The sequence below is a fragment of the Tursiops truncatus genome, chromosome 10, assembly GCF_011762595.2.
Source record: "Tursiops truncatus isolate mTurTru1 chromosome 10, mTurTru1.mat.Y, whole genome shotgun sequence".
Classification (NCBI taxonomy): Eukaryota; Metazoa; Chordata; class Mammalia; order Artiodactyla; family Delphinidae; genus Tursiops; species Tursiops truncatus.
The window spans coordinates 34,421,361-34,448,851 of NC_047043.1; the positions used below are offsets into that span (position 1 = coordinate 34,421,361).

The following is a 27,491-nucleotide window of genomic DNA, read 5'->3' on the forward strand; positions in this document are numbered from 1 at the left end:
AATAGATTTTCTTAAAGAAGACACAAATATAAAGCTCAAAACAAAAGAAGTTGATAATGAAATTATATTGAAATTTAAAACTTTCATTTAACAAAAAGAACACCACAGAGTGAAAAATATTACATAGATTGGGAGAAAACATGTGCATTGCATACAACTAACAAAGGGTTCACATCCCGAATATATAAAGAAACCTGCAAATTAATAAGGAAAAGAAAAACAACTCAACTGAAACATGGGCAAGATGGTGAATAAATAAATCACAGAGGAGGAAACCCAAACAGCCAGTATGCATACGCAAAGATGATCGACCTCACTAATAATCATGAAAATACTAGTTCTAAATTAGAACTAGATAAGAGACCATTTTACACCCACCTAGATAGGCAAGATTAAAGTGTCTGGCAGTACTACATACAAAATGACAAAAATGTGGGGAAACAGGAACTTACATATATAGCTGCTGAGAATATGAATTTATGCATCCATTCTGAAGAGCAGTTTGGCAATATATAATAAGGGGGTGCACTCACTCTACCTCCACACAGTTCTAGGTGCACACTACAGGGAAACTGTCCCACACATGCCCGGAGACTTATAATGTTCACAGCAACACTCTTTGTAATCGCAAAAGTAAAACTCCTGAATGTCCCTCAACAGGAGACATAGATACGTAAATTGTGATACATTCCTTTACTGAAATACTATATGTCCATGAAAATTCATGAACTAGAGCCACATGAAGCAATATAAATAATCTCAAAAACATAGTGTGAGGGGGAAAAAAAAAGCAAGTTGCAGTTACATGCAGTATGGCAACATTTACATAAAGTGTAAGGCATGCAAGATGATATCATACATCGTTTACAGTCACATCTGTACATATGGAGTAAATGTATAAAACATGCAGGGAAATGCTACCCACTAAATGCAGGACAGCAATCACTCCAGGAAGGACAGAAGGGGAACAGGAATAAGGGATACCAGTTCCATCAGTAATGTTTTATTTGTTAAGAAAAATCCTAGAACTATTTTGACAAAATGTTAAGATTTAACAAAGCTGGGTGCTAAGTACAAGAGTGTCTTTTATATCATCCTCTGTACATTTTTGTTCATAATTTTAAAAGATGTATGGTTCTCTGTCACATAGTTCCCCTCAGTGAGGAGTTGACATTTACGCTCCTGCCTTGCCGTTTGCAGATGATTATACGCCTACAAAAGGAAATCCAGGAACTGAAGGATGAACTGGCCATTGTCACTGGGGAGCAGAGGACAGAGGCACTCACAGAAGCAGAGCTCCTTCAGTAAGACTGCAGACTTTTTCTTTTTCTTTAACCGTTGAAGTTTGTGTTAACTTCTTTGTTGGCCCTAATATTATGAATTCACCTCAAAGAACGAAGTTCTCCTGGGACGGTCTGAAATTGCATTTAGGCGCCAGTTAAGAGTGGCGGCTTTCCATGAAAAGCTGGATAAGGCTGGCAGGGTTTTTGCCTCCTCAGCTTTGAGGAAGTAAAGAACAGAGCATAGAGAGGATGGGAATATCCTTCTCATGCCAGCTGAAGAAAAGAGGTTGTATAATAGTCGTGCAGTTTTTAAATGTATACACCAAACACTCTTAAGCTGTGGATCTCAGATCTGAAAGGAATTCAAGAAACGTCCCTTGTATTAAACAGCATCTTGCTGCAAGCACCAATTTATCCCATGCCAAAGTAAGCTCTCTCCTTTAATAAATAGATGGTCCATATATTACAGTTCAAACACTCAAGATGGAAATGAAAGCAGGTATTCAGGGCTTCCTACAAGTGCGGCATCTTTCAGAGCCTTTAGATTTGCAGCCATATGGCATACCAGGGGCACAGCGTGGCTCTCGTTCTCTCTCTGATCACGGGCCACAGTGGCGGGCTCTCTAGTTGGTTCTGTGCTGCTTATTAAGCACTGTGGAGTGATCATAACGGACTAGGCTTAGAAGGCACTGGTATTCTCTATTTCAGAATAACAAAGCTACACAAGATTTTTTTTTTTAAGGTTTTCTGTCATTTCACATAACCCTCTCTCAACAGAGAAAACGGTAACAGATGATGAAAGTATTTTCTTTAAACAAGCTCATGGCTCCCCCTGAAGGTAGGTGTGAAGCTTGAGAAGCCTTAGGCAAGGTTTCTGTTATACTCAAAGCCTTCCTCCTCTAGGATAGCACTTCCTGATTCTAGAACACTGTGTTTAATAATATGATAGGCCCCTAAGGCTTTCCTTACAAAACCGCTTTGTGGCATATATGCAATTAAGGTGAAATGTACTGCCAAATTTCACATTTTAGAGGATTTCATGTCACTCCTTGAAATAACTTGGGATATCTTAGATATTGAGAAACCCAAGTTTAAAATTCCTTTACTATGGTGCTCCCTTCCCCTCAGAGAAAGGACTTACCCAATATTATTTTTGAAGAAGTCTCTTCAGAACTTTGATCTTCAAATCAGAATCCAACCAGGAAAACAAAACCATTCTAGGCCTCTCAACAGCAGGAATTTAATATAGGAAATTTGTTGCCCAGGAGATGGTTCTATGAGGTGCTGCAGCACCCCAGAGATCAGAGCAGCAGGAGGAGGTCCTACGCCCCTAGTACTGGAGGGACATCGGTAGAAGGTTGTGTTACCAAGGCCAGAGACTAGTGCCAGCCAGCAGGAGCTGGACAAGATGAACGCTGCCCGACAGAATGGAAGCTGAGGCCTCTGGAGAGCCATGGGTGCTGTCGAGGCATCATCCCGGCAGGGAGGCCTGGCTTCTCCCTCACCTCCCCTTCCAGTCTCCACCAGTGCCTCCCACTGGCTGAACAACTTACCCAAAAGCCAGTTGTTCAAAGAGTCAGGGAGTGTAGTTTCCTGTGATGCAGAGTCAAACAAGGGAAAAGTGGAAATTGGATCTAAAAGCAAACAGGGAAATGACCAACATATCAAATAAGTAACAGTGTTTTCTCTAATTCCTGTGTACTCTATGTTGCTCAGAAGGCTCCGTTTAAGGGTAAGATTCTGAATGTTGTGGTTCAAAATGTCAGAATGTGCAAAAATATGCTGCAGGTTCCCTCCAGATTGGGGGGCTTTAGAACAGATATAAAGAAACATCTGAATCTCTAGCCACACCCAAGAATAAGAAGTAAACTTAATAAGGGATTAGAAGCTTCAAGGAATTCCTGGGAGGCTGAACAGTGGGATTGCGATGGGCAAGAGAAAAGGATAGACCAAGTCATGGTGCAGCACCACCAAGGTCCCATGTCTAGAAGTGGTGGCACCCTGGAGCAGGAGAGGGCTGGGAACAGCCACGGAGGGTTGGTAGAGCTCTTGTAGTGGGAGGAGTTTGTTCCTATGAACCCCTGTGTACTCCCTTCTTCCTTTCTCCCCGCAGTGTTTAGGTCAGTGTTTAGGATGGGGAAATAGGGAAGGACCCCAGGTAGCTGATGATGCCCAGGACAAAGAGGGACTGCATAAGCTCTAGAGACCAGCTGCTGTCTCCAGCTCTGCCCATCTCCTGGTCTCACTGAAAACAGTAGGGAGCACAGGCACCCACAGCTGCTTCAGTCCCTCACCTAAGACTGGCTGCCCAAGCTGAGAGAGCTTAGAGTCTAGGAAATGTGAGCTCACAGTTGGGAGTGACTAGAAATATGAGGACAGCCAACATGGAAAAAGCCAAGAGCAAGCATTTACAGCTTGGAGGGCTTCAGAACTAAGCAAGAAAAGTGGAGATATAAAACATGGCATTCCATCCATGGAACAATAACAGGATCAAGAGGAGATCTTGAAAATGAAAAAAATGTACTTGTTGCCATTAAGAACTTAATGATGGCCAAATAGCAGAATGTAAACACAGAGGGGCAAATTAGTGAACCAGGAAGGTGGGGGCTAAGGGATTCTTCCAGAGTATAAGATAAAGGGTAAAAAAAGAAAGTTTAAAGAAAAGAATAGTAGAGAATAGCTCTAGATTTGTCAACATGTAAGAAAACAGAATTTATGGAGAAGAAATAGAGATAATTTAGGGGAGCCAATAGTTAAAGAAAGAAAACCTATTTCTTGGAACTAAAAAAAAAAAAAGAACAAAAAGACATAGGACTTCAGAATGAAAGGGTTACCATATGCTGAGTAGTATAATAATGTTGTAGAAAATTTTTAGAACGTCACCAGATAGAAAATAATCCTAAGAGTTATCCGAGAAGAAAATTATTAACAACCAAGAATCTGCTTTAGAGAAGACTTCTCATCAACAACTCTGGAAACAAGAACTTCTAGTGCTGAAACACAAAACAAAACAAAAAAGGACTATGAATGGAGATTTTTGTATCTAGCCAAATTAATATTCAAAGGTGAAGGTGAAGTAAAGCCACTTTTCAGACGTACAAGCTTTCAGACAGAAAATTTACCATGCTACATCCTCTCTTAAAGAGACTACCACAGACTATACTTTCACAAAAAGAAAAATTCTGTGAAGAATAAGAAACAATAATCACATTTTGTTATAACTTCTTTATGATATTTAATATTGTATTATGTTTACATTACCTCTTTTACTAACTTGCCATTTATTATATAAACAGATGTTTCTATCTAAAAGTTACTGACAAGCAAATTTGCCAGTCACAGGAGTTTCGGGGTAGAATCATGAGAAATAAAATTGTGACAGCAGATTTAAAATACTGACAGATGGTTAGATTTTGGATTGGTTTCCTTTGATCCACAGATAACAAATATACAAATGTCAATTGGAACAGATTCTATACAGACAGTATGTAGGGTTGCCATTAGTTTTTCTGGACAATTGGTTCACTCATTAAATGTTTATTATTCATCTACTATTCACACAACTCTATCCTGGGCCCTGAAAGGAGCACAAAGATGAGCAAAACCTAGATCCAGCTCTCAATCGGTTCACAAGTTAGTGGCAGTGACAGACATGAGCACAAGTAATTATGATGCAACATATAAGTATTATGAGGAGAGATGAATAAAACATGAGACCGCAGAGATAGTGATGATTAATTTTGAGCTCAGGAATCATGTAAAATTAGTTTATGTGCTAATAAGTGAACTTCAGCAATTTGCAATGAAGTCGCTTCTCTGCTGTCAGTATAAGAGCACTATATTGCATTACATCTCATTAATGGTTTCTGACCAGCAGCTGGGGAGAGCTCACGCTGCAAACTGCATTCACCCTGCCAAAGCCAAGCGTAGAGTTTCACAATCCAGTAACCTTGGTGCTTGTTCATGCTGATGGTGAGGATTATTCAGAGAATGTGGTTTTTTGTTATTGTTTTTGTTATATTATAGTTGCATTTATGTTTTGGCATAATTAGCTAGATCAATATTGGTACAACTTAAAATTCATCAGATTTAAGAGTGCTTTATCATGTTAAAGTAAAAGAGATAAGTTAAAATTTGCCCCTAATGTGGCTCTGACATTTCATATCGTCTGTGCTTCTTTGTCTTCTGGGGCCCCTGGACATTTACTCAGGAATGTGAATGAGCTTCAGTCCTCCCATTGCGCCCAGACTCCCGGATGGCAAGGGTGGGAGGGAGATAGTAGTGTAGCAGAGAGGAAGAGTCCCACAGCTTGGCAGGACAGAGTGGCAGGAATGTTCTAGCCTTGTCTACTTGTCTGTGCTGCTGATTCCTGGGCTTATGCTGACTGGCATGGCATGAAGACATTCCTCTCAGGGATTCTGCGAAGGACATCAGAAAGCAGATATTTAATAGATAATATATTCTATGTAGTATGCATTGGACAGTTTGGAGATGTCTGTTAATACCTAGCCCTATCAAATTTTTTGAACTATTTCCCAGAATTTCAGTTCTTAATGTAAATATTTGTTGCATTGACTTGGATGCTTCAACTGAAGAGGATTTCAGATGTCAGCCTCCAGTTATTGGGATATTTTTAGTTTACATCTTTTTTTTTTTTGCCTGTGTAAAATTTGAAAAGAGACAGCTGGATGGAGGCTGTATAGCCAAGTTAATGTTTATACAAAACTTCTTGGGTGAAGATTTAATTCTGATTGATTCTCTAAACACATATCTCGTTCTTCCTTTAAAAAAATCCCTTAGGCCTCTGGCTAGGATGGAAGCTTTATTTCCTGGCCCAAGTCTAAATGAGTAGAATATTTTCTGCACAGCAACATTTTCTTTCTGAGACGGAGCTGAATTGGATCTCATGGGCTCAAGTTTGCCCAAAGTAAATTTACAAGCATCTCGATCCTTTGCTTTTCTTTTCTCTTTTATCTCCCGGCTTTATTGAGGTATAATTGACATATAACATTGTGTAAGTTTAAAGAGTACAGTGTGATGATTTAATATAGGTATATATTGTGAAATAATTACCACGATAAGGTTAGTTAATGCCTCCATCACCTCACATAGTTGCTTATGTAACTATGTGTTTCTGTGTGTGATGAGAACATTTAACATCTACCCTGTAGGCAGTTTTCAAGAATACAATAGAGTATTGTTAACTATAGTCACCATGCTGTACATTAGGTCCTCAGAATGTATTCATCTTAAAACTGGAAGTTTGTACCCTTTGACCTCCATCTCCCTATTTCCCCTGCCCTCCAGCCCCTGGCAACCACTGATCTACTCTCTGAGTTCAACATTTAATTTTGTACACATAAGTAAGTTCATACAGTATTGGTCTGTCTCTAACTTATTTCCTTTAGTTAATCTTTATAAATCAGTTAATCCTTCAAACTGAATTTATTGAGTACCTACTGGATGCTAATCATTTTAATAGGTGTTTTGGGGGGGTTAGTAATATAGGATACAGCAAATAATTCCAAGGATTTACAGTTTTATTGGGAAAATAAGATATATGCACACACGCACATTTATACACACACATATGTATATATAAAACAGAGAATAAAAGAGTGTATTAGTGGAAAGAACAAATGGACACTGAGAATTGTAAAACATTAATTATACTTTTAATTCTAATCATGTTAGTTTTTAATGGCTCTTTTATGTGTAAATGCTATCTTATGACTAAATGCTATCTATGCTCACTTTCAGCTCCATGTTTTTAAATCTAATATCAATTTATCACACATGGTTTAATACAGTATTTGCTCATAATCTGTGATAATGAAAAGCTAAATCGTTATGTAGGAATGGGGGAAGCCATTGCAGATATCACTCACTGAGCAAGCCAACGAAGCCTGAAAGGATGTCACGAGGAAAAAGGCACCATTCTAAGATGAAGCAGACCACATAAACAAAGCTACCTAGAGGGATTGAGCACAGTGTGTGTGTGTGGCGGGGGGCGGGGGGGGGGGGGGGTGATATTTGCCGAGGTTGCGGGTAGGGGAAGAAACTGTGAAAAAGAAACAAGAGGGGGGTATTAAGAGTGACTGAAATATTCTATATCGTGATTTTAGTGGTGGTTACATAAGTATACACGTTTGTCAAAAGTCATAGTACTACACACCTAGAAAGGGCAAATTTAAAATTTTACCATCTGTAAATTTAACCTCAACTAACCTGACTTCTAAAAAACTGGAGAAATCTGTATGACGAAACATAGAATTAAAAGACTAGTCATTAAACAAGCCAAAGCAAAATAAAACTGTACAATGAGGGATTTTCCTTTAAGTAAAATTTTGCTATAATTAGTTTAATAATAGCAACGTATCTTTGATGACAAGCCCCTAAGCACACATATATTTTTACAATTAATGACTACATATACAAGTTGAGGAGAACTTCCCCAGTTTCCTGCTCTGCTGCCAAACCTGCACACCATCCTGCATCTGTACCCACCCTCTACTCCTTCTTGTTACAGTAGAGAAGGTGTCTCTTCCAGAGCCGACCTCACCAATTGTGCTCTCAACCCCAGTGCCTTCTGCCATGTCAGGGACCTCAACTCCCCTTCTATTTTTTTCTTAGTCTACAGCTTCTCTCTTTTTACTGGGCTCTTCTTATTAGTATTTGGGCTCAAGTTTCCCGTATTTGAAACAAAATGCTCCCCCTTGAGCAAACATCCCTCTCTACCTACTGTCACTTTCCTCTCCTTTAAGCTAAACGACTCCAAGAAGTTGCCTTCACTCACGGTCTCCCTTCCTTTCCACCCCACTCACTACACTACACACTCCAATCTGACTTTTGCCCCATTGATAGACCCCAGTGTAGATCAGTTTGATGGGCCTATGTCAGTCTTCATCTTCGGTGACCTCTCAGCAGCATTCAACATTATTCACCACGCTCTCGCTGAAACTTTCTCTTCTCTTGTCTTCTTCCCATCTCCTGACTGCTCTTTGGCTTCTTGGGCCAGATTATCCTCCTTTCATGTGGGTATTCCTCAAGGCATTGTCATAAGACCTCCTCTTCTCTTTTTCTTTATACTTTTTCCTAGATGATCTCCGCAACACCCACACGTCAGTTGCCATCCAGATGCTGATGACTCGTATTTATTTTACTCGTCCATATTTATTCTTCTCTGAATGCCCTGCTCATTGATCACATTGCCTACCTGACAGCTGGCCCTGAACTCAACATGCCCCGAGCTGAATTCTTTTCCATCTTTCTCCAGACCTGATCTCAGCCACTGGATCCCCCTCAGTCAATGTCTCTACAAGCCCTACAGTTGCCCAGGCCAGAAACTTAGAAGCTACCTGTGATTGTAATCATTTTCTCATCCCCCAAATCCAACCCATCTGGAAGTCCTGTTGACTCTGTCCTCAAAGCATGTCTTGACTTGGACCACTTCACACCACCTCTGCTGTTGTTATCCTCGCCCAAACCTCTGTCACCTTTTTTCTACTACTAAATTTGTATCATATAGGTTTTTCCGCTCCCCTCTAAATCTTTTTCTGTGCAGCCAGAATATTCCTTTTTAAAAACACAGTCCTTACCATTTCACTCTTCTTGAAACTCCGCAGTGACTTCTGACTTCCTGTTGTTCCTGGGAAAACACCAAAATCCTGCATGTGGCCTACAACTGTCTGCCTGGTCTGACCCCTTACTGTGTTTTCAGCCACATTTCATATTCCTCTCCCCTTTGCTCCCTTTACTTCGACAGCACCGACCTTTCAGTGTTTAATTTCATCCTGTCTTCTAACCTGGGGCCATTGCATATGCAGTTGCTTCTGACTTCTGCCTGTGATGACATGCATAGGGACATGTACACACACACACACACATACACACACACACACACACACACACACATACGCACATACATTGTTTTGTTTATTTTACTCATCCTTCAAACCTCAGTTTAAATTGTTCTTCCTCAAAGACATCTTCTCTGACTTGCAGCCCCAACTGAATCATGACTGTGCTGCACATTTTTGTGTTTTCTGTGCTTTTCCTTCGGAGTACTTATCTCTGTTCACAGTCATGTACTTGTGGCATTGTTTGGTTGGTATCTGTGTCCCCACCATATGGAAAGGCCTTTGAAGGCAGGAGCCATGTCTGCTTTAAATGAATGTACGCAGCACCTTTCTTTCTATCATTTTGTGACACACAATCAAAGAATATGCAGTGAATAGTAATACAGCAAAGATTATGCATACGCTACATTAAACCCACAACGGGAAAAACTTCAGAGGTGTTTGACTGGCTCCTGAGCGCGTAATCACACAATTTAAGGTATTGAACGATGGAAATCCACCTGTGCAGGCAAGTGTTACCTGAAGGAAATGGTGCCCTAGTTTGATGTACATTTTACCAAACAGGAGATGACCTGGGGCTCTGGCCAGGGCAGCCTTCACTCCTGCTCTTTAGGAGTCCCCAAACTCCTCTTTGCTCTACTTACTCTCCTATTGGGGAATAATCCCATCCTTCCAGACTGAAACAGTCAGTAAAGCTGGGAGCTGTGCTGGAGTTGACCCTCAGACTCTTAAACCATGTGCAAAACAGAGGGTAGGCCTTCACCTTTCATCCTTGGGGCTTGGCGCGATAGTTGGAAATAGTTATCTGATGGGATTTCTTTTAATACAATTAAATGATTTAAGACCAAATACAGTTTAAATATAGTTTAAAACCAAACACATTGTGTTATCAAACCCACAAACACAAAATTTGTTTCAAAAGGGCATATATGTACTAATAAAATCTTCATTGATATCCAAACTTTTATTTCAATGCAAATAAATATACCTAAAGGAAGAGACTTAAATCCCCATTTTTGCACCAAATAAATCTCACTTTGAAATAAAACTAATTTATACCTTTATTCATTATTTCTAGTGAATAAACACTGATTGAGTATTGTTGATACCATGTCAGGCACTGTGTTAGGAATCGGAAGCTCAGAGAGAAACCAAAGGGTCCTGCAGGAGGCTGGCCATTGGAGAGAGAGGGGCAGATGACCAGACATACATGCTTAGTGATGGTGCTGAGCTGCTGTCATAGACACCCGGATCCAAGATGGGGAGGGCAAGCTGTTTTGCAAAGGACAGAGGACCATGGAGGAAAGACTTTATAGAGGAAGTGACATACAGAAAACCCATCAGCACTTTCATCCTTTTAAAGTAAGCATTTAAAGGTGACTTCAGGAAAAGTCATTTCCACCATGTTTAACTTGCAGCTCAATTTTTTTTATTAGACTAGTCTAATAAAAGTTTAATTGGGTTCAGTTTCTCAATATGTTTGAACTGGATTAGAACCAAAAAAACAGATTTCAACTATAGGTATAGTGGCTCTCCTGAACCTAAAATTTGATAAGTTGTTCCCAAAGATATGGGACAAAATAACTAAAATCAAGACCATCCCATATAATTTGAGATTTATCATCATCATGATGATAAGTCTTGTCCTGTGACCCTCCAATTATTTTTGAAATGAGAGGAAGCAAGCAAAAAATAAATGATTCCCTTCAGTATTTGAGTTAATACAGTCCTAATGAGAATTACTGATAGATACCAAAGCAGTCTTTTAGGGAGAATCTCTTGTCAGTACTTAACTCTGGATCAATAATACTTTATCCTTTTTATATTTGGCTTATTGTCACTGGCCTCCAAAGTGATTTTATTTGTCAAACCACTGTTTAGAATGGTTTTTTTTCTTTTTTAAAAAAATAAGTTTCAGGTGTAGAACATTATAATCAATATCTGTATACACTACAAAGTGATCACCACAACTAGTCTAGCTACCATCCGTCACCATGCAGTTGACGCCCTTCACCTCTGGTAACCATTAATCTGATCTCTGTATCTATGAGGTTTTCTTTGTTTTATTTTGTGTGTTTGTTTTGTTTTTTTAGATTCCATATGTGAGTGAAAGCATATGGTATTTGTCTTTCTCTGTCTGACTTATTTTACTTAGCATAACACCTTCAAGGTCCATTCATGTCGTTGAAAATGTCAGGATTCCATTCCTTTCCATGGCTGAGTAGTATTCCATTGTGTATATATGTCACATCTTCTTATCCATTCATCCACCAATGGGCATTTAGGTTGTTTTCATGTCTTGGCCCTTGTAAATAATGCTTCAATGAACATAGGGGTACATATATCTTTTCCAATGAGTGTTTCATGTTCTTCAGATAAATACCCAGAAGTGGTATGGCTGGGGCATATGATAGTTCTATTCTTAATTTTTTGAGGAATCTCCATACTGTTTGTCATAGTGGCTGTACCAATTTACAGTCCCACCAAAAGTGTACAAGTGTTCCCTTTTTTCCACATCCTTTCCAACATTTGTAATTCTTTGTCTTTTTGATAATAGCCATTCTAACAGATGTGAGATGGTGTGTCATTGTGGTTTTGATTTGTATTTCCCTAATAATTAGTGATGTGGGACATCTTTTCATGTGCCTGTTGGCCATCTGTATGTCTTTGTTGGAAAAATATCTATTCAGATCCTCTGCCCATTTTTTAATCAGGTTGTTTTTTTGAAAAACAACCTGGGTTCTTTATATGTTTTTAATATTAACCCCTTATTGGATATATGATTTGCAAATATCTTCTCCCATTCAGTGGGTTGCCTTTTCATTTTGATGATGGTTTCCTTCATCGTGCAGAAGCTTTTTAGTTTGATGTAGTCCTGTTTGTTTATTTTTACTTTTGTTTCCCTTGCCTTTGGAGTCAGATCCACAAAAATGTGGTGAAGACTGACATCAATGAGTTTACCACCTGTGTTTTCTTATAGGAATTTTATGGTTTCGAGTCTTACACTCAAGTCTTTAATCCATTTTGAGTTAAATTTTGTGTATGGCGTAAGTCAGTGGTCTAGATTCATTCTTTTGCATATGGCTGTCCAATTTTCCCAGCATCATTTATTGAAAAGACTTTCTCCATTGTATGTTCTTTGCTCCTTTGTTATAAATTAATTGTCCATATATGTGTGACTTTTGATTCTGTTTCATTGATCTGTGTGTCTGTTTTTGTGCCAGTACCATACTGTTTCGATTACTATAACTTTGTAGTATAGTTTGAAATCCAAGTGGTTTTATTTGTCAAACCACTATTAAAAATACGTTTCAAAATCATGACTTATGCTGTACAAGTTCTATGATATGATGAGCTCTCCTGATTGTTCTTCCACTGTGGAGACAGAGAGGAGTAGATTTCAGGAAACGATGTTCCCTAAGGATAAGAGATTGAGATGGAGATAGGGATTGAGATGGGGAGAGGGAGAGGGACAGAAGTAGAGATAGAGAGGAGGTTGGAGAGACAGAGAAAGAGAGAGAGAAACTTATACAGGAATCTGAACAATTTCTTGAAAATTATTAGAAATATGACTGAACGCTGTCCTACACCAGATTGTTCATTAAAAAATGAAAAATCTCAAGAAAGTTTGTGCCTAATTTCTCGTTATTATGGATGAAATTGTCCCAATGACAGTGATATTGACTACTGTGACTATCCAGAACCTCTTTCCAGGACCCAGTGGCCTCACATGGCCTGGCCCCTGGTAACCTCTGCAGCCTCATTCCCTCCCAAGCCTCTCCTCCTCACCATCCCTCCCCTGAAACACTCCTCCCTCACCTCATTACTCAAATGTCACATTATCAGAAAGGCCTTCCCAGGCCACGTTATCTAAAATACACCTTCCCCTGTCATTCTTTATCTCCTTTATGCTGAGTTATTTTTCTTCATAGCAGCAACATCATGTTTAATGTTTCGTTATCCGTTGTCTGTCTCTCCCTACTTCATGAGGACTGGGACTTCATCTGTGTTGTTTCCATGTACTTGGCCCATGGTAGACCCTCCATAAATATTTGTTGAGTGAATTGGTGAGCACTCTGTCAGGGCCTCAGTTCCCTCTCTGGCTCCTTTCATGAGCCATTCATTTTCCATCTAGGACCTCTACTCAGAGCTGCCCAGGTGTTTGGTATGCACCAGGATCCTTAGAACCAGTCTCTGTGAACAGTAAGCACTTCCTGACATTTAGATTCAACACGCACTGGTTTGGTATCCACGGTGTGGATTTCATCTTATCAGTGTGAATGATGGAGGAAGTATCTGAAATATTCAGAATTTTGCCCACAGCTATTTTGTGAGCGTTGTCTGAGATAAGGCAGAGAAAATTTATTTGAATGGACTGAGAGTCAAGAGACTTGAATTCTAATCTTGACTCTCCTTCTAATCGAAGGAGATCTTAACTGATCCCTCTACCTCAATCTTCTAATCTTTGCTGTGTGACCTTGGGCAAATTATATCATCTACATGTGTCTCAGTTACTCATCCATTGTGTGGGAATAATAACAGTACCCACTCACTGTGCTATTATGAGGATTGATAAAATAATTCATGCTATGCATTAAACACAATTATTATGATTATTATTATTACCTATGCTTCTTTGATACAACTTTTATTGCTGCTGAGGAATCTATTCACTTCAATTAGGTATTTTGTCAGCCTCCTCTATTAGAAACAAAGGAGCAGGGACTTCCCTGGTGGTCCAATGGGTGAGACTCCACACTCCCAATGCAGGGGGCCCAGGTTTGATCCCTGGTCAGGGAACTAGATCCCACATGCATGCCACAACAAAGAGCCTGCATGCTGCAAGTAAAGATCCTGCACGCCGCAGTGAAGATCCCACAAGCCACAACTGAGACCTGGAGCAGCCAAAATAAATAAATATTAAAAAAAAAAAACTATTAAAAAAAAAAGAAAGAAAGGAGCAAGCCATGTTTTAATGTCTCTCTTTAGCATATACACACACTTACACATTCATGTACAAAGAAAGAGGTAGTACCGGAAGGAAAAACCAGGAAAATGTTTTTAGAATTACTAGTGGTGGATTTTGGTTTGTTTTGTTTTGTTTTTAGTTCTTTTTACCTGGCTCTATTTCCTAAAATTTCTACAGAAAATTAAAGGTTATTTTTAAAAGAATTCATGTCACTTACTGATTTTACACCTCCAAGTGGCAAAATAAAACTGTTTTTAGTTAATTAACAAACAGCAGAAAAAAATGCCCTTCTTCGTTAACTCCACTCTTACACTAAATTTCACAGTGGGATTAAAAACAAATGTTCTCTCTTGGCATATAGCAAATTATTGCATAACACACATAGTTGTTTCTGAGATCTAAATTACATCTGCTCCTGGAATTTTAACTTTAAATTAGTTTATAATATTTGTATTCATTTTTTGTATATTTGGGCTATAATATTGTGTATTATTAATCAGTCACTTCAGAGTGGTGCTTTTCTAATACAGTTGATATAAAACTGTATCTCTAAAGGGCTAAAGAAAACAAAAACTATAAATTGCCGGAATGGATTGTTCACAAAATGCTTCCAAATTGGAGTTGTTTGCTTTCCATCTTACTGTCCGCTTCCTTAACCATAACAGAGCTTCCCGTACCCCCCAAGTGTGAAAAATGCGCTAAGACCTTTAAGATATTTGGAAATTTAAAGATAAAGTAGCAGCCTGAATCATAGTCAGAACTGAGGCATAACGTTTATATTTGTACTTAAAACAAAATTATATATTTAAACAAAATCTTTGTGAATATGTATATATATTTACGTGATAAAATATATGTAAGTATATAAGTAATATGTACTCATCAAAATTCTGAAAAATACAGGCAGACATAAAAAGGAAAACAACATGTATATATAATGCCTGTATCTGAGCACGTGGGAGACATGCCAGAAGTAAAAGGCAGATACTTTTTGCTTGAGTGACGTTGGTGTAGACTTTTTCCCCTAGATGACTTTGCAAGGGACTTATAAATGTTATATCCAACATCAAGATATGGACTCCAAGCCCCTGTTCTCTCTTCCACCCTGTTCTTCAGGATTCCTGCCAGTTGGAATTCTCTGCATCTCTTTAAGTTTGACATAAATACTTTATTTTTATACCTTAATACTTCTTTTAGGTACTTCCCAGGGTTTTTATTTTGAACTCTCCATTCTTTCTTTCAAATGCTGGACATGTCAGCAAAACCTTCTGTTTTCCATTTTCTGAATTTAGCATTTCAACATCTGTATAATAGTTGTACTAAAAATACACAAAGATAAAACTGTTGGGGAACATCTTAAAATCTTATAAATTGGCAAAATGAATTGAGTTGAAGTGTTTTTCTTGGTGGTTTTTTTTTTTTTTTTTTTTTTGCAGTTACTGAGAAGGATCTTGTTTTGATTACTTGTTTGGGGGGAGAAGCGGGGCTCACTTTTTGTATGATTTTAGGAACCGAACCTTTGGGTATATCTTCTAGTTTAACTCTTTGCTTACAAATCTGTGGGATAAACAGTTCAGAGAGAACAGTTTGTCTTAGCTTCATCCCCTGAGGCTTGGGAGAGGAGGTGTTAAGATTTTTCCTCTATTTCCTTCCTTGGCCTTGCTGCTGCTGAAATCTGGAGATTCAGATCCATCCTGAGGCCTCACTTACCAGTCTCTGAGGATTGTTAGGCGCTTCGGAGCCCTCCGCTAGAAGCTGTCAAAGCAGCCTACGCAGAAGCATAAAGCATGGTGCCTGGCCAGCAGGAGCCATGTGAGGATGTGTGACATCTGCTTTTCCAAAGAAAGAAATAAAGACAAGTAAATGATCATATTCAAAATGGGCAGTAAAGACCAGGAGTGTAAAGGACTTAATGAAAGAAAGATTAATTAATCACCCAAATAACTGTCTGTATAGATCAAGCTTTTAAAATAAAATGCCGGAAAATGACCTGCTTCAAGAACTATCCACATGCAATATCAAAGCCAACTTGAGGACTCTCAGAACTGCTACCAAGTTGCTAGGATCTAGATATAGACACTTTGCTTTTATTTTTCAGCTGTCTTGTCTGTAAAATATAGCTACCCATCCCCCTGATATTCAAGTAAAGATCTGAGAACTTGTGAGAAATTCAAAAAGAATGTTTTTATATATTAAAGAACCCCAACGCAGGACATCATAGCGCCAATAGAGTTAACGATACCCCAAAGCAGAGCAAGGATAATCTGTGTCATTCACTGGACTATGAGATGACAATTATTTTGTGTTCAGTGGAACATTGGGATAAATCCTACTTCTTGTTACCTTTACACCTATCAAAAAATGCTAGTTTGGCATAACGCAATGGAAGAATTATCTCCAAAATAATATGTAAATCTGAGTTCACAGTAGACCTCCAACTCCCTATGAAGGCATCCAAATAAAATGTAAGGTGCCTCTTGCAGGTAGCCCCTGTTTCCTCCTCCAGCTGACCCTCTCCCGAGCACCCAGAACCCGTCTTGTCTGGCGTTCACAGGCTGTCTTATCGAGGCTCGGCTTTACTGCGAAGCTTTACATCCTTAGAGGCAAAAGACAAACATCCCTCAAGACAACACAAGGACAGGCTCTCTTAGCCTGCCCTGATTGGCCTGGCAAACAACCTGTCCTAGTTCTAGCAACCTGACTCCAAGGGGCTAAACTCAGTGTTGACTCAAGACTGGTTTTCTTTGTTTGTTGCTCTATTCCTCAGAGTATTCTTCATTCTCATTCCCATCCTTCCGGCCCAGTTCCCCTAGTGGTCCCCCTGTGTTTATCCTTAACCGAGCATACTCATGACTTTTGCCACAGCCTCAAAAATATGTCACCGCTAATGTCAAGGTAACTAGTGCCTGGTGTGTGATTTCTTCAGTTTACTGGAGAAATCAGATTCTCCCTTCTTGTTCATAAGCCCACCTCCTACAGTTATGCTTTTCAATTGCTTCCTTCATCAATTTGCTTTCCGATCAGTCAACTAGCATGTGCCGGGCGGAGTACAGTACTGTATGTTTACTTTTCTATTTAATCTGCACCCCCTGGTTGAAATTTGCAGCCACGTGTTTCCTCTTCTTTCTGAATCTCACTTTTTCTTATGTTCCCTGATAGCCATAAATTATCCTCTAAGTTTGGAGGAAGAGAGTAACCATCAAGAAACAAAGAAGTTGCTAATCATCAAAGAAATGCAAATTAAACTGAGATGCAATTTTTTTGCCAGTCGTATTGGTAAGAATGAAGAGACGGTGATACCCGTCAGCGAGGGCATGGATGAGCTCTTACCCTGCGGGCAGAGTAGACAGGGCCAGTGGAGGTGGCAGACGGGGAAGCCTGGTCCTGAGTCCTGGGGCAAATTTTTAGCTTGTTCCCCGTGTTGGACAGCCCTGTAGAGCATTCGTATAAGCTTTTAAATGGGTATGCTTTTCGGCTCGGCTCAGCAATTTAACTTCTAGAAATCTGTCCTTAAGGACAAATGTACAAAGATGTATAGATAAAAATATTTATCACAGCACCATTTATAACAGGGAATTGGGTTATGATACATTCATTTAATGAAACGTAATGCAGCAGTCTTTTTTTAAATTGGGATATGGTTGCTTTGCAATGTTGTGTTAGTTTCTGCCATCCAACTAAGTGAATCAGCTATATGTACACATATATCCCCTCCCTCTTGTACCTCCCTCCCACCCCGCCCCCCATCCCACCCATCTAGGTCACCACAGAGCACCGAGCTGAGCTCCCTGTGCTATACAGCAGGTTCCCACTAGCTCTCTATTTTACACATGGTAGTGCATATATGTCAATCCCAATCTCCCCATTCATTCCCCCCCCACCTTTTCCACACGTCTGTTCTCTATGTATGTGTCTCTATTCCTGCCTAATGCAGCGATTTTTGATATCAATGAAGACCTATACATATATTGACCTGGGAACACTTCCAAACTCTATATGTTGTTACTTTTGTAACCAAAACGTGCACGTGTATGTATACATTTGTATGCATATATGTATATTTGCTTACAAACAAGTCTGGAAGGATAAACACCAAAATTTCACAGTGTTATCTCTGGGTTCCAGGATTAGAGTAATCATTTTTATTCTATATTTTCTAAACTTTTTGCATTAGACATGCATCACTCTATGATCAGACAAAATAAAGGTATTTAAAAATATGTTAAAGATACAAAAGTGAAATTGTTCTTTAACGCATAACATTTTCCATAAGTTATCATCAAATCATTCAGCAAACGTGTACTGATAATTATGATAAAAATAAATGCTGTTTATAGAGCATTTGCCAATAGGCATTGCATTACGCTTTTTATGTACATTAGTCTAATAAAAATTCCACAATAACTTCATGAGACAAATAACAGTCAGTCAATAAGATGAGAAGCAGAGTTAGAGTTTGAACCCTGTTTCATCTGTCTCCAGAGCTGCTCTTTTGTGGCCCTTGAGCCACAAAGGTGTAAGATTTACCGTGATGACTTAAACCTGAATCTTGCTTCTAGGAGTGAACAGGGCAAAATGCAAGCAGTATTCTAGAATTAGCTAGATTTTTCTATGTTGTTCATCATCAGAAACTAAGGTCTATCTGGAATTCTGGGTTTTCTTCACTGTTGTTCATTCACTCTAGCTTTGCTGTCTAGAAATGGTCTTATCTGGAAGGTCTGCTAAGAGACAAGGAAAGGACTTATATGTTTCCCCTGGTAGGAAATGTGTCCCCCTTTCCATCCTAAGGAACTGGCTTCTGAAGTAAGACAGAGAACAGGGCCGTAAAGTAAATATCCACCCACTGCTGTTGGCTCAGTTTTGGTGTGTTAGAAGTATATTAACCAGTGCTTGTTTTAATCTGAGACAGTTTATGTAGAAGTGACCACAGCTGATAAAACTCAAGAGTTCATGCCAATAATTAAATTCCTCACAGTTCAAGCAATCATGGGGCCACTAACCTATGAGGTAATTACTAAGAAACACAGGGACAGACCCTAATTATCCTTATTAGCCACCATTTGGATCAAATGACTAACTTTTCCAAAGGTCATTTCTTATTCTTTGTTGTTATCAGCCAAAGAGGAAGAGTGGCGATGTATGGGATTTTGTGTTTGATTCAGTCAGTATCACTGATTTCACAGAAACATGTTCTCACATGGCTTCCGTTGAATGTATCACACAGCTAGAAGCTCAGATGGCTGGGTAGAAAGCCTGGGATTGCCGCGTGCCAGACCTCGTTAACACAGGATGCGCCTTACTCTAGGGTCTCCCTGGGTGACCCCGTCGTGCCCATGGCTTCCCCAGGCACCTCCCATTTGCTGAGCAGATCCTTCCGTGGCTGAGCTGGGCTTTGAACCTCCAGAGTATCATGTTTCCTCATTGAGTTAGGAAAGCAAAGGTTGCACAATATTTGTTTCTAAAAGGTTTGACTTCGATATTTACGTTTTCACTTTCTTAGCGTTCTTTTCCCGAAAAGCGCTTTATGACTTAAACTCACTTTCATACATATCCTGTGCAGGTAATGTATAGGTTGGTAATAACTTATTACATAGGTCTGGTTTTAGCTGTCCATCCTCTTCTAGGGTAGGGTTCCTTCCGATTCTGGCTTAGGTACTCTTCTTTCACGGTTCTGGTTCTGCGTTGTCTTCTGACTCAGGTGAGCTGCCCCTCCGCATCCACACTGGCCATGCTTTCTGGTTCGAATGCTGAAGCTGGTCCATATTTTTGTTGTAAAGGCGACTTATCTGCTCCGTCCATAAGTGTCCCCAGTCAGCCTTTTAAAATGCAGAGACTTCTGACCGTAATTACACAACCTCAGGAGTGCATGCAATAGGATTTTCATTGCTTTAGCTATTTCTATTCCTGTTTGCTATTTCTCAGATCTGTACAAAGGCATTTTTGAGGGTCTGACTTGAATCAGAAAATGCTCAGGCAATGACATCTGCAAAATTACCCTAAAAAGTCTACCTTCCTTAGGGGTACATAGAAAAGGCTGAATCCACAGCCCACAGCAGGAGCATGAAACAAAATGAGGCATTTGGTGCCGGGATGGCAGGGTGGGGATTACAAAGATGAATGAGTGACAGGTTCTGGCTTTAGAGGGCTTCAGTCATGGAAGGGAGACGAGTACATGAATGCCTATTAGGTAAAAAGTGATACCTGACACAGGAGAAGTGCTGGGGTAATTGGAGGAGCAGAGATTACTTTTGAGGAGGAAGCTCATGGACAACTTTTAGCAGACCCGTGAATTAAGACAAGATTTAGAAAAGCGAAGTTGGACAGGGAGAACATTTCAAATGCAGGAGGGATCGATATGAGCAAAGCCACAGTCTGGCTTTCTTCTTTTATAGATTCGTAAACAGACCCAGAGAAATGATGTGACTTACAAAAGACTTCTACCAAGTTGGATTTTTTTTTCCCGGAGAGAATCAGCCTTCACCAATTCTGGCTCCCTAAGGACTCTAAACAGTTTTATAGCTCTCTGAATTTGTAGCTTTAAAATCAATTGAAAATGTAGTATATTAGTAGTAGTACTGGGGAAACATTTAGGTGCTGTGGGCAATGCTTACAGTACTTTTTACCCTCTCAGAAAAGAACAGTGGCATTGGGCCTCTCCTGTTTTTGTTACCAGGGAGCAGATTATTAACCAACAGCAGTTGTCAGCACCCTCCAGTATGCCTAGGACCACGCTTCCCAGCAGCTGCACCCACAGGCCAGGTCCAAGCTGGAGTGCCTGCTGGCTCTCTGGCTTTCAGCTCAGGGTGGCCAGGTTTAGCAAATAAAAGAATGCAGGATATCCAGTTAAAATGAATTTCATATAAACAACAAATAAGCTTTCAGTATGTGTCTGATGCAATATTTGTAACCCTATTTCAGTTTTGTTTTGTATGATCAGGGTTCTTATTTTCACTTGCATAATTTCCATGAATAGTTTTGCCTTAAAAACAACTAATTGATGGTTGTGTTTATATCTGTTTTAAAATTGCCATTGAACACCACCTCAAAGATTTTTAAAGCTCGAGATCCAGGAGGATGTAAAGTGAATAGAGTGGGGTGTGTCTTACTGATCTTTAATTATCCAACACCTGAGTCACGGTAGGCCAATAGTAAATGCTCTGCTCTCTGAATCAATGTAAGAATGAATGGAGTTAGCACATTCTTGATTTTTATTCCTTGTCTTCTTAGAATCTGTCCTTCTGCAGTGACCAATTTAAGTCTCAAATATAGTTCCTTTCTAATATGTCTCAGTGGGTAAAGAATTGAGAAACATCTTCTATCTGGTCAGTATTTTCCAAACGGTTAATTCACACCACCTGAAGAGGAGAGGCCCAAGTACTCATGCAATGTTTAAAAAAAAAAATTATCGTGATCCTGAATTCACATCTCCTGAGTCGTAGGCATCCTTACCCCGGCTTCTCATAATGGCTGGCTGAGAAGCAATAACCTAAGCTTTGTGGATTAAATATCCCAGAGGGTCATTAATGGCTAATGCTCTCTCACTTATTTTATAAGAAATCAGATCTCTGAAATCATTCATGAGATATAATTCACTACAGATGAGGTTTCTCCACTTTGGTACAAAGTGTTTTTGGTCCTGACACCACATTTTGAAGATATTAAAACCAAAACTAAAAGCATGGTCTACAGCTTGTGTTAATTATCCTTGGGTAGTTTATGGAAGCATTTGAGTTCTTCAGACATAGTTATCTAATATGATTAAAAAGGCCTGTCTCCATCTCAGGCCTGTTTCTATACTTTAATGATTACTTTATTCTCCTAAAGTTTAAGTGCTTTAGGTTCTAATAGGCCAAATGAATGAATACCAAAACCAGATAACAGAAAAAGGACGAGGCATGAATGGCAATGCCATTTATTGGACTACAGTTGACACATTGGATTCTTCTGGCCTAGACAGCTCTTTCCTCAGAAGTCCAAGTACTTGATTCTAAATTAGAAAGTCTTGAGTGTGAAAGTATGAACATACTGTTTCATTCTTGCCATTATTTAATGCTTTCTCAACGTTAACGCTTTCTACACATTAGGTTTTGTGAGCTCCAGGGAATTCTTTTAAAAGAAGGAATGAGACCCTTCATCACAACACACAGGAATATTTGTATTTCTCTCTTGCATTCCCCCATAACCTTTTCACAGGAAAGGTCTGCATATACATGGAGCTGGGTATTTTTAAAGACTTCCTGAAACAAATGTTTGTTCTAATTACAGTTTTATATGGTTTATGCCACTTAAAGAAAACCCACAGTGTGAAAATGTGCACTTATGGAAATAATAAATTACAGCGATGTCTAACACCTGGTTCCCGATAGCTTGCTCAAAGGATAGATAAACAAATGCAGGAATAGCCACCAACCACTATAATCAGCACCATAAAATAAGTAATTAGATCATATCAACAAACCAAACCCATCTGGAAGGAACAGAGGAACAGCTTTGGAATATAACTGTGGATTTCATTTCAAGGACCTAATAGCAAATAATGTGTGTCTCTTTCCCATAACATTATCCTCAAGGAAAGTAAATTGAAATGTTATAAATTAAGTTTTAGAATTTTATCTATTTTTTTAAATTTTACTTTGAGAATTGTAGGGGTTTTATAATTTTTCATTTTCAGACAATTCATGTTCATTGTGGAAAAGTGATATGGACAGATAAAGAAAAAGAAAAAAAGGTAGAAATCAATTGTAATTCCACTACTCAAAGATAGCATATGTTTATTATTTGGTCATAAGCCTCCAAATTTTTCAATGAATACATATAAATATGTATTTTAATAAAAATGAGCTCATGCTATTTGAACTGTTTTTTAACCTATGTTTTTCACTTGATTGTAATATCTTCTCACATCAATATATATGTACATCTCCAAAAGAGGTGCTGTCGGGCCCAAGCATAAATTTGGGGGGATTTATAGAACCTTCACCCCCAAAAATGTGCATAAAAATTTCTGGGTTTTGTGTATATGTTTTTTTCTGGAAAAAAATGCATTGGGGCTTTTATTGGATTTACTTTAACATTTAGTGATAATTTAGAGACATTACAGTTCTGCATCTTCTCACTCAGGATCATAAGACTCCCAGTGTGCTCTTTTCCTCTTTGATCCCTCTCTAAGTTTGTATTTTTCTTTATATAGGTCCGACATCATTGTTTTAACAATTTAATGGTCATCTCCTTTTAAATATTTACTTTATTAACCTTATTGTGACTTTTTTGCATCTTAGGGTCTCCATCTTTACCTTGTAAACCCATCTTCAATTTAATATAGAAATTGATAATAATGTATGATTCAATTTACATAAATTTGCTTTAGATTTAATACTACACGAACACATTTCAAACAGCTATTTTCCATATAAGAGAATAAATCAAATTATTGGTTACCAATGAATTTGGTAAAGTTGCAGGATACAAAATTAATGCACAGAAATCTCTTGCATTCCTATACACTAATGATGAAAAATCTGAAATAGAAATTAAGGAAACACTCCCATTTACCATCACAACAAAAAGAATAAAATACCTAGGAATAAACCTACCTAAGGAGACGAAAGACCTGTATGCCGAAAACTATAAGACACTGATGAAAGAAACTAAAGATGATACAAACAGATGGAGAGATATACCAACCATGTTCTTGGATTGGAAGAATCAACATTGTTGATTCTTCATTGTTTCAACAATGTTGAAATCAGCATTGTGAAAATGACTACTACCCAAAGCAATCTACAGATTCAATGCAATCCCTATCAAACTACCAATGGCATTCTTATACAAATCTTAAAATTTGTATGGAGACACAGAAGACCCCGAATAGCCAAAGCAGCCTTGAGGGAAAAAAACAGAGCTGGAGGAATCAGACTCCCTGACTTCAGACTATACTACAAATCTACAGTAATCAAGACAGTATGGTACTGGCACAAAAACAGAAATATAGATCAATGGAACAGGATAGAAAGCCCAGAGGTAAACCCACACACATATGGTCAACTAATCTATGACAAAGGAGGCAGTGGTATACAATGGAGAAAACATAGTCTCTTCAGTAGGTGGTTCTGGGAAAACTGGACAGCTACATGTAAAAGAATGAAATTAGAACACTCCCTAACACCATACGCAAAAATAAACTCAAAATGGATTCGAGACCTAAATGTAAGACTGGACACTATAAAACTCTTAGAGAAAAACATAGGCAGAACACTCTATGACATACATCACAGCAAGATCCTTTTTGACCCACCTCCCAGAGAAATGGAAATGAAAACAAAAATAAACAAATGGGACCTAATGAAACTTAAAAGCTTTTGCACAGCAAAGGAAACCATAAACAAGAAGAAAAGACAACCCTCAGAATGGGAGAAAATATTTGCAAATGAAGCAACTGACAAAGGATTAATCTCCAAAACATACAAGCAGCTCATGCAGCTCAATATCTAAAAAACAAACAACCGAATCCAAAAATGGGCAGAAGACTTAAATAGCCATTTCTCCACAGAAGATATACAGATTGCCAACAAACCGATGAAAGAATGCTCAACGTCACTAATCATTAGAGAAACGCAAATCAAAACTACAATGAGGTATCACCTCACACCAGTCAGAATGGCCATCATCAGAAAATGTACAAACAATAAATACTGAGAGGGTGTGGAGAAAAGGGCACCCTCTTGCACTGTTGGTGGGAATGTAAATTGATACAGCACTGTAGGGAATAGTATGGAGTTTCCTTAAAAACTAAAAATAGAACTACCATACGACTCAGCAATCCCACTACTGTGCATATACCCAGAGAATACCATAATTCAAAAAGAGTCATGTACCACAATGTTCATTGCAGCACTATTTACAACAGCCAGGACATGGAAGCAACCTAAGTGTCTATCGACAGATGAATGGATAAAGAAGATATGGCACATATATACAATGGAATATTACTCAGCCATAAAAAGAAACGAAATTGAGTTATTTGTAGTGAGGTGGATGGACCTAGAGTCTGTCATACAGAGTGAAGTAAGTCAGAAAGAGAAAAACAAATACCGTATGCTAACACATATGTATGGAATCTAAAAAAAAGGTTCTGAAGAACCTAGGGGCAGGACAGGAATAAAGATGCAGATGTAGAGAATGGACTTGAGGGCACAGGGAGTGGGAAGGGTAAGCTGGGACAAAGTGAGAGAGTTGCATGGACTTTTATATACTACCAAATATAAAATAGATAGCTAGATGAAAGCAGCCGCATAGCAGAGGGAGGTCAGCTCAGTGCTTTGTGACCACCTAGAGGGGTGGGATAGGGAGGGTGGGAGGGAGACGCAAGAGGGAGGAGATATGGGGATATATGTATACGTATAGCTGATTCACTTTGTTAATGAAGCAGAAACTAACACACCATTGTAAAGCAATTATACTGCAATAAAGATGTTAAAAACAATTATTTGTTATCAAATGAATTTATGGAGATAGGTATTCATGTTTACATTAAACACAAATAATAGAGTTTTTGCATATAGCAAAAAAGTGATTCAAAAGATACATGTAGAGAGAGGGCAGACAACAGAAGCAAGAAGAACTACAATCCTGCAGCCTGTGGAACAAAAACCACATTCACAAAAAGACAGACAAGATGAAAAGGCAGAGGACTATGTACCAGATGAAGGAACAAGATAAAACCCAGAAAAATAACTAAATGAAGTGGAGATAGGCAACCTTCCAGAAAAATAATTCAGAATAATGATAGTGAAGATGATCCAGGACCTCGGGAAAAGAATGGAGGCAAAGATCGAGAAGATGCAAGAAATGTTTAAAAAAGACCTAGAAGAATTAAAGAACAAACAAACAGAGATGAACAATACAATAAATGAAATGAAAACTACACTACAAGAAATCAATAGCAAAATAAATGAGGCAAAAGAACGGATAAGTGACCTGGAAGACAGAATGGTGGAATTCACTGCTGCAGAACAGAATAAAGAAAAAAGAATGAAAAGAAATGAAGACAGCCTAAGAGACCTCTGGGACAACATTACATGCAACAACATTCGCATTATAGGGGTCCCAGAAGGAGAAGAGAGAGAGAAAGGACCCGAGAAGATATTTGAAGAGATTATAGTTGAAAAATTCCCTAACATGGGAAAGGAAATAGCCACCCAAGTCCAGGAAGTACATTGAGTCCCATACAGGATAAACCCAAGGAGAAACACGCCGAGACACGTAGTAATGAGGTTGACAAAAATTAAAGACAAAGAAAAATTATTGAAAGCAGCAAGGGAAAAACGACAAATAACATACCAGGGAACTACCATAAGGTTAACAGCTGATTTCTCAGCAGAATCTCTACAACCCAGAAGGGAGTGGCATGATATACTTAAAGTGATGAAAGGGAGGATCCTACAACCAAGATTACACTACGCGGCAAGGATCTCATTCAGATTCAATGGAAAAATCAAAAGCTTTACAGACAAGCGAAAGCTAACAGAATTCAGCACCACCAAACCAGCTGTACAACAAACGCTAAAGGAACTTCTGTAAGTGGGAAACACAAGAGAAGAAAAGGACCTACAAAAACAAACCCAAAACAATTAAGAAAATGGTCATAGGAACATACATATCGATAATTACCTTAAACGTGAATGGATTAAATGCTCCAACCAAAGGACACAGGCTTGCTGAATGGGTACAAAAACAAGACCCACATATATGCTGTCTATAAGAGGCCCACTTCAGACCTAGGGACACATACAGACTGAAAGTGAGGGGATGGAAAAAGATATTCCATGCCAATTGAAATCAAAAGAAAGCTGGAGTAGCAATACTCATATGAGATAAAATAGACTTTAAAATAAAGAATGTTACAAGAGACAAGGAAGGACACTATGTAATGATCAAGGGATCAATCCAAGAAGAAGATATAACAATTATAAATATATATGCACCAAACATAGGAACACCTCAATACATAAGGCAACTGCTAACATCTACAAAAGAGGAAATTGACAGTAACACTAAAATAGTGGAGGACTTTAACACCTCACTTACACCAATGGACAGATCATGCAAAATGAAAATAAATAAGGAAACAGAAGCTTTAAATGACACAATAGACCAGCTAGGTTTAATTGGTAATTATAGGACATTCCATCCAAAAACAGCAGATTACACTTTCTTCTCAAGTGCGCATGGAACATTCTCCAGGATAAATCACATCTTGGGTCACAAATCAAGCCCTCAGTAGATTTAAGGAAATTGAAATCATATCAAGCATCTTTTCTGACCACAACGCTATGAGATTAGAAATGAATTACAGGGGAAAAACCGTAAAAAACACAAACA

The 27,491-nt window shown here is 38.7% G+C and overlaps 1 protein-coding gene across 1 annotated transcript in view; it reads left to right on the forward strand.

Annotated features, from left to right (window-relative positions):
* KIF6 (kinesin family member 6) overlaps positions 1–27,491 on the forward strand; it is a 387,265-nt gene that overhangs the window by 152,760 nt on the left and 207,014 nt on the right. Inside the window, exon 10 of the mRNA XM_073810765.1 lies at positions 1,201–1,304. Within this exon, the coding sequence (XP_073666866.1) occupies positions 1,201–1,304 (104 nt within the window). The remainder of the gene's footprint in view (positions 1–1,200; positions 1,305–27,491) is intronic.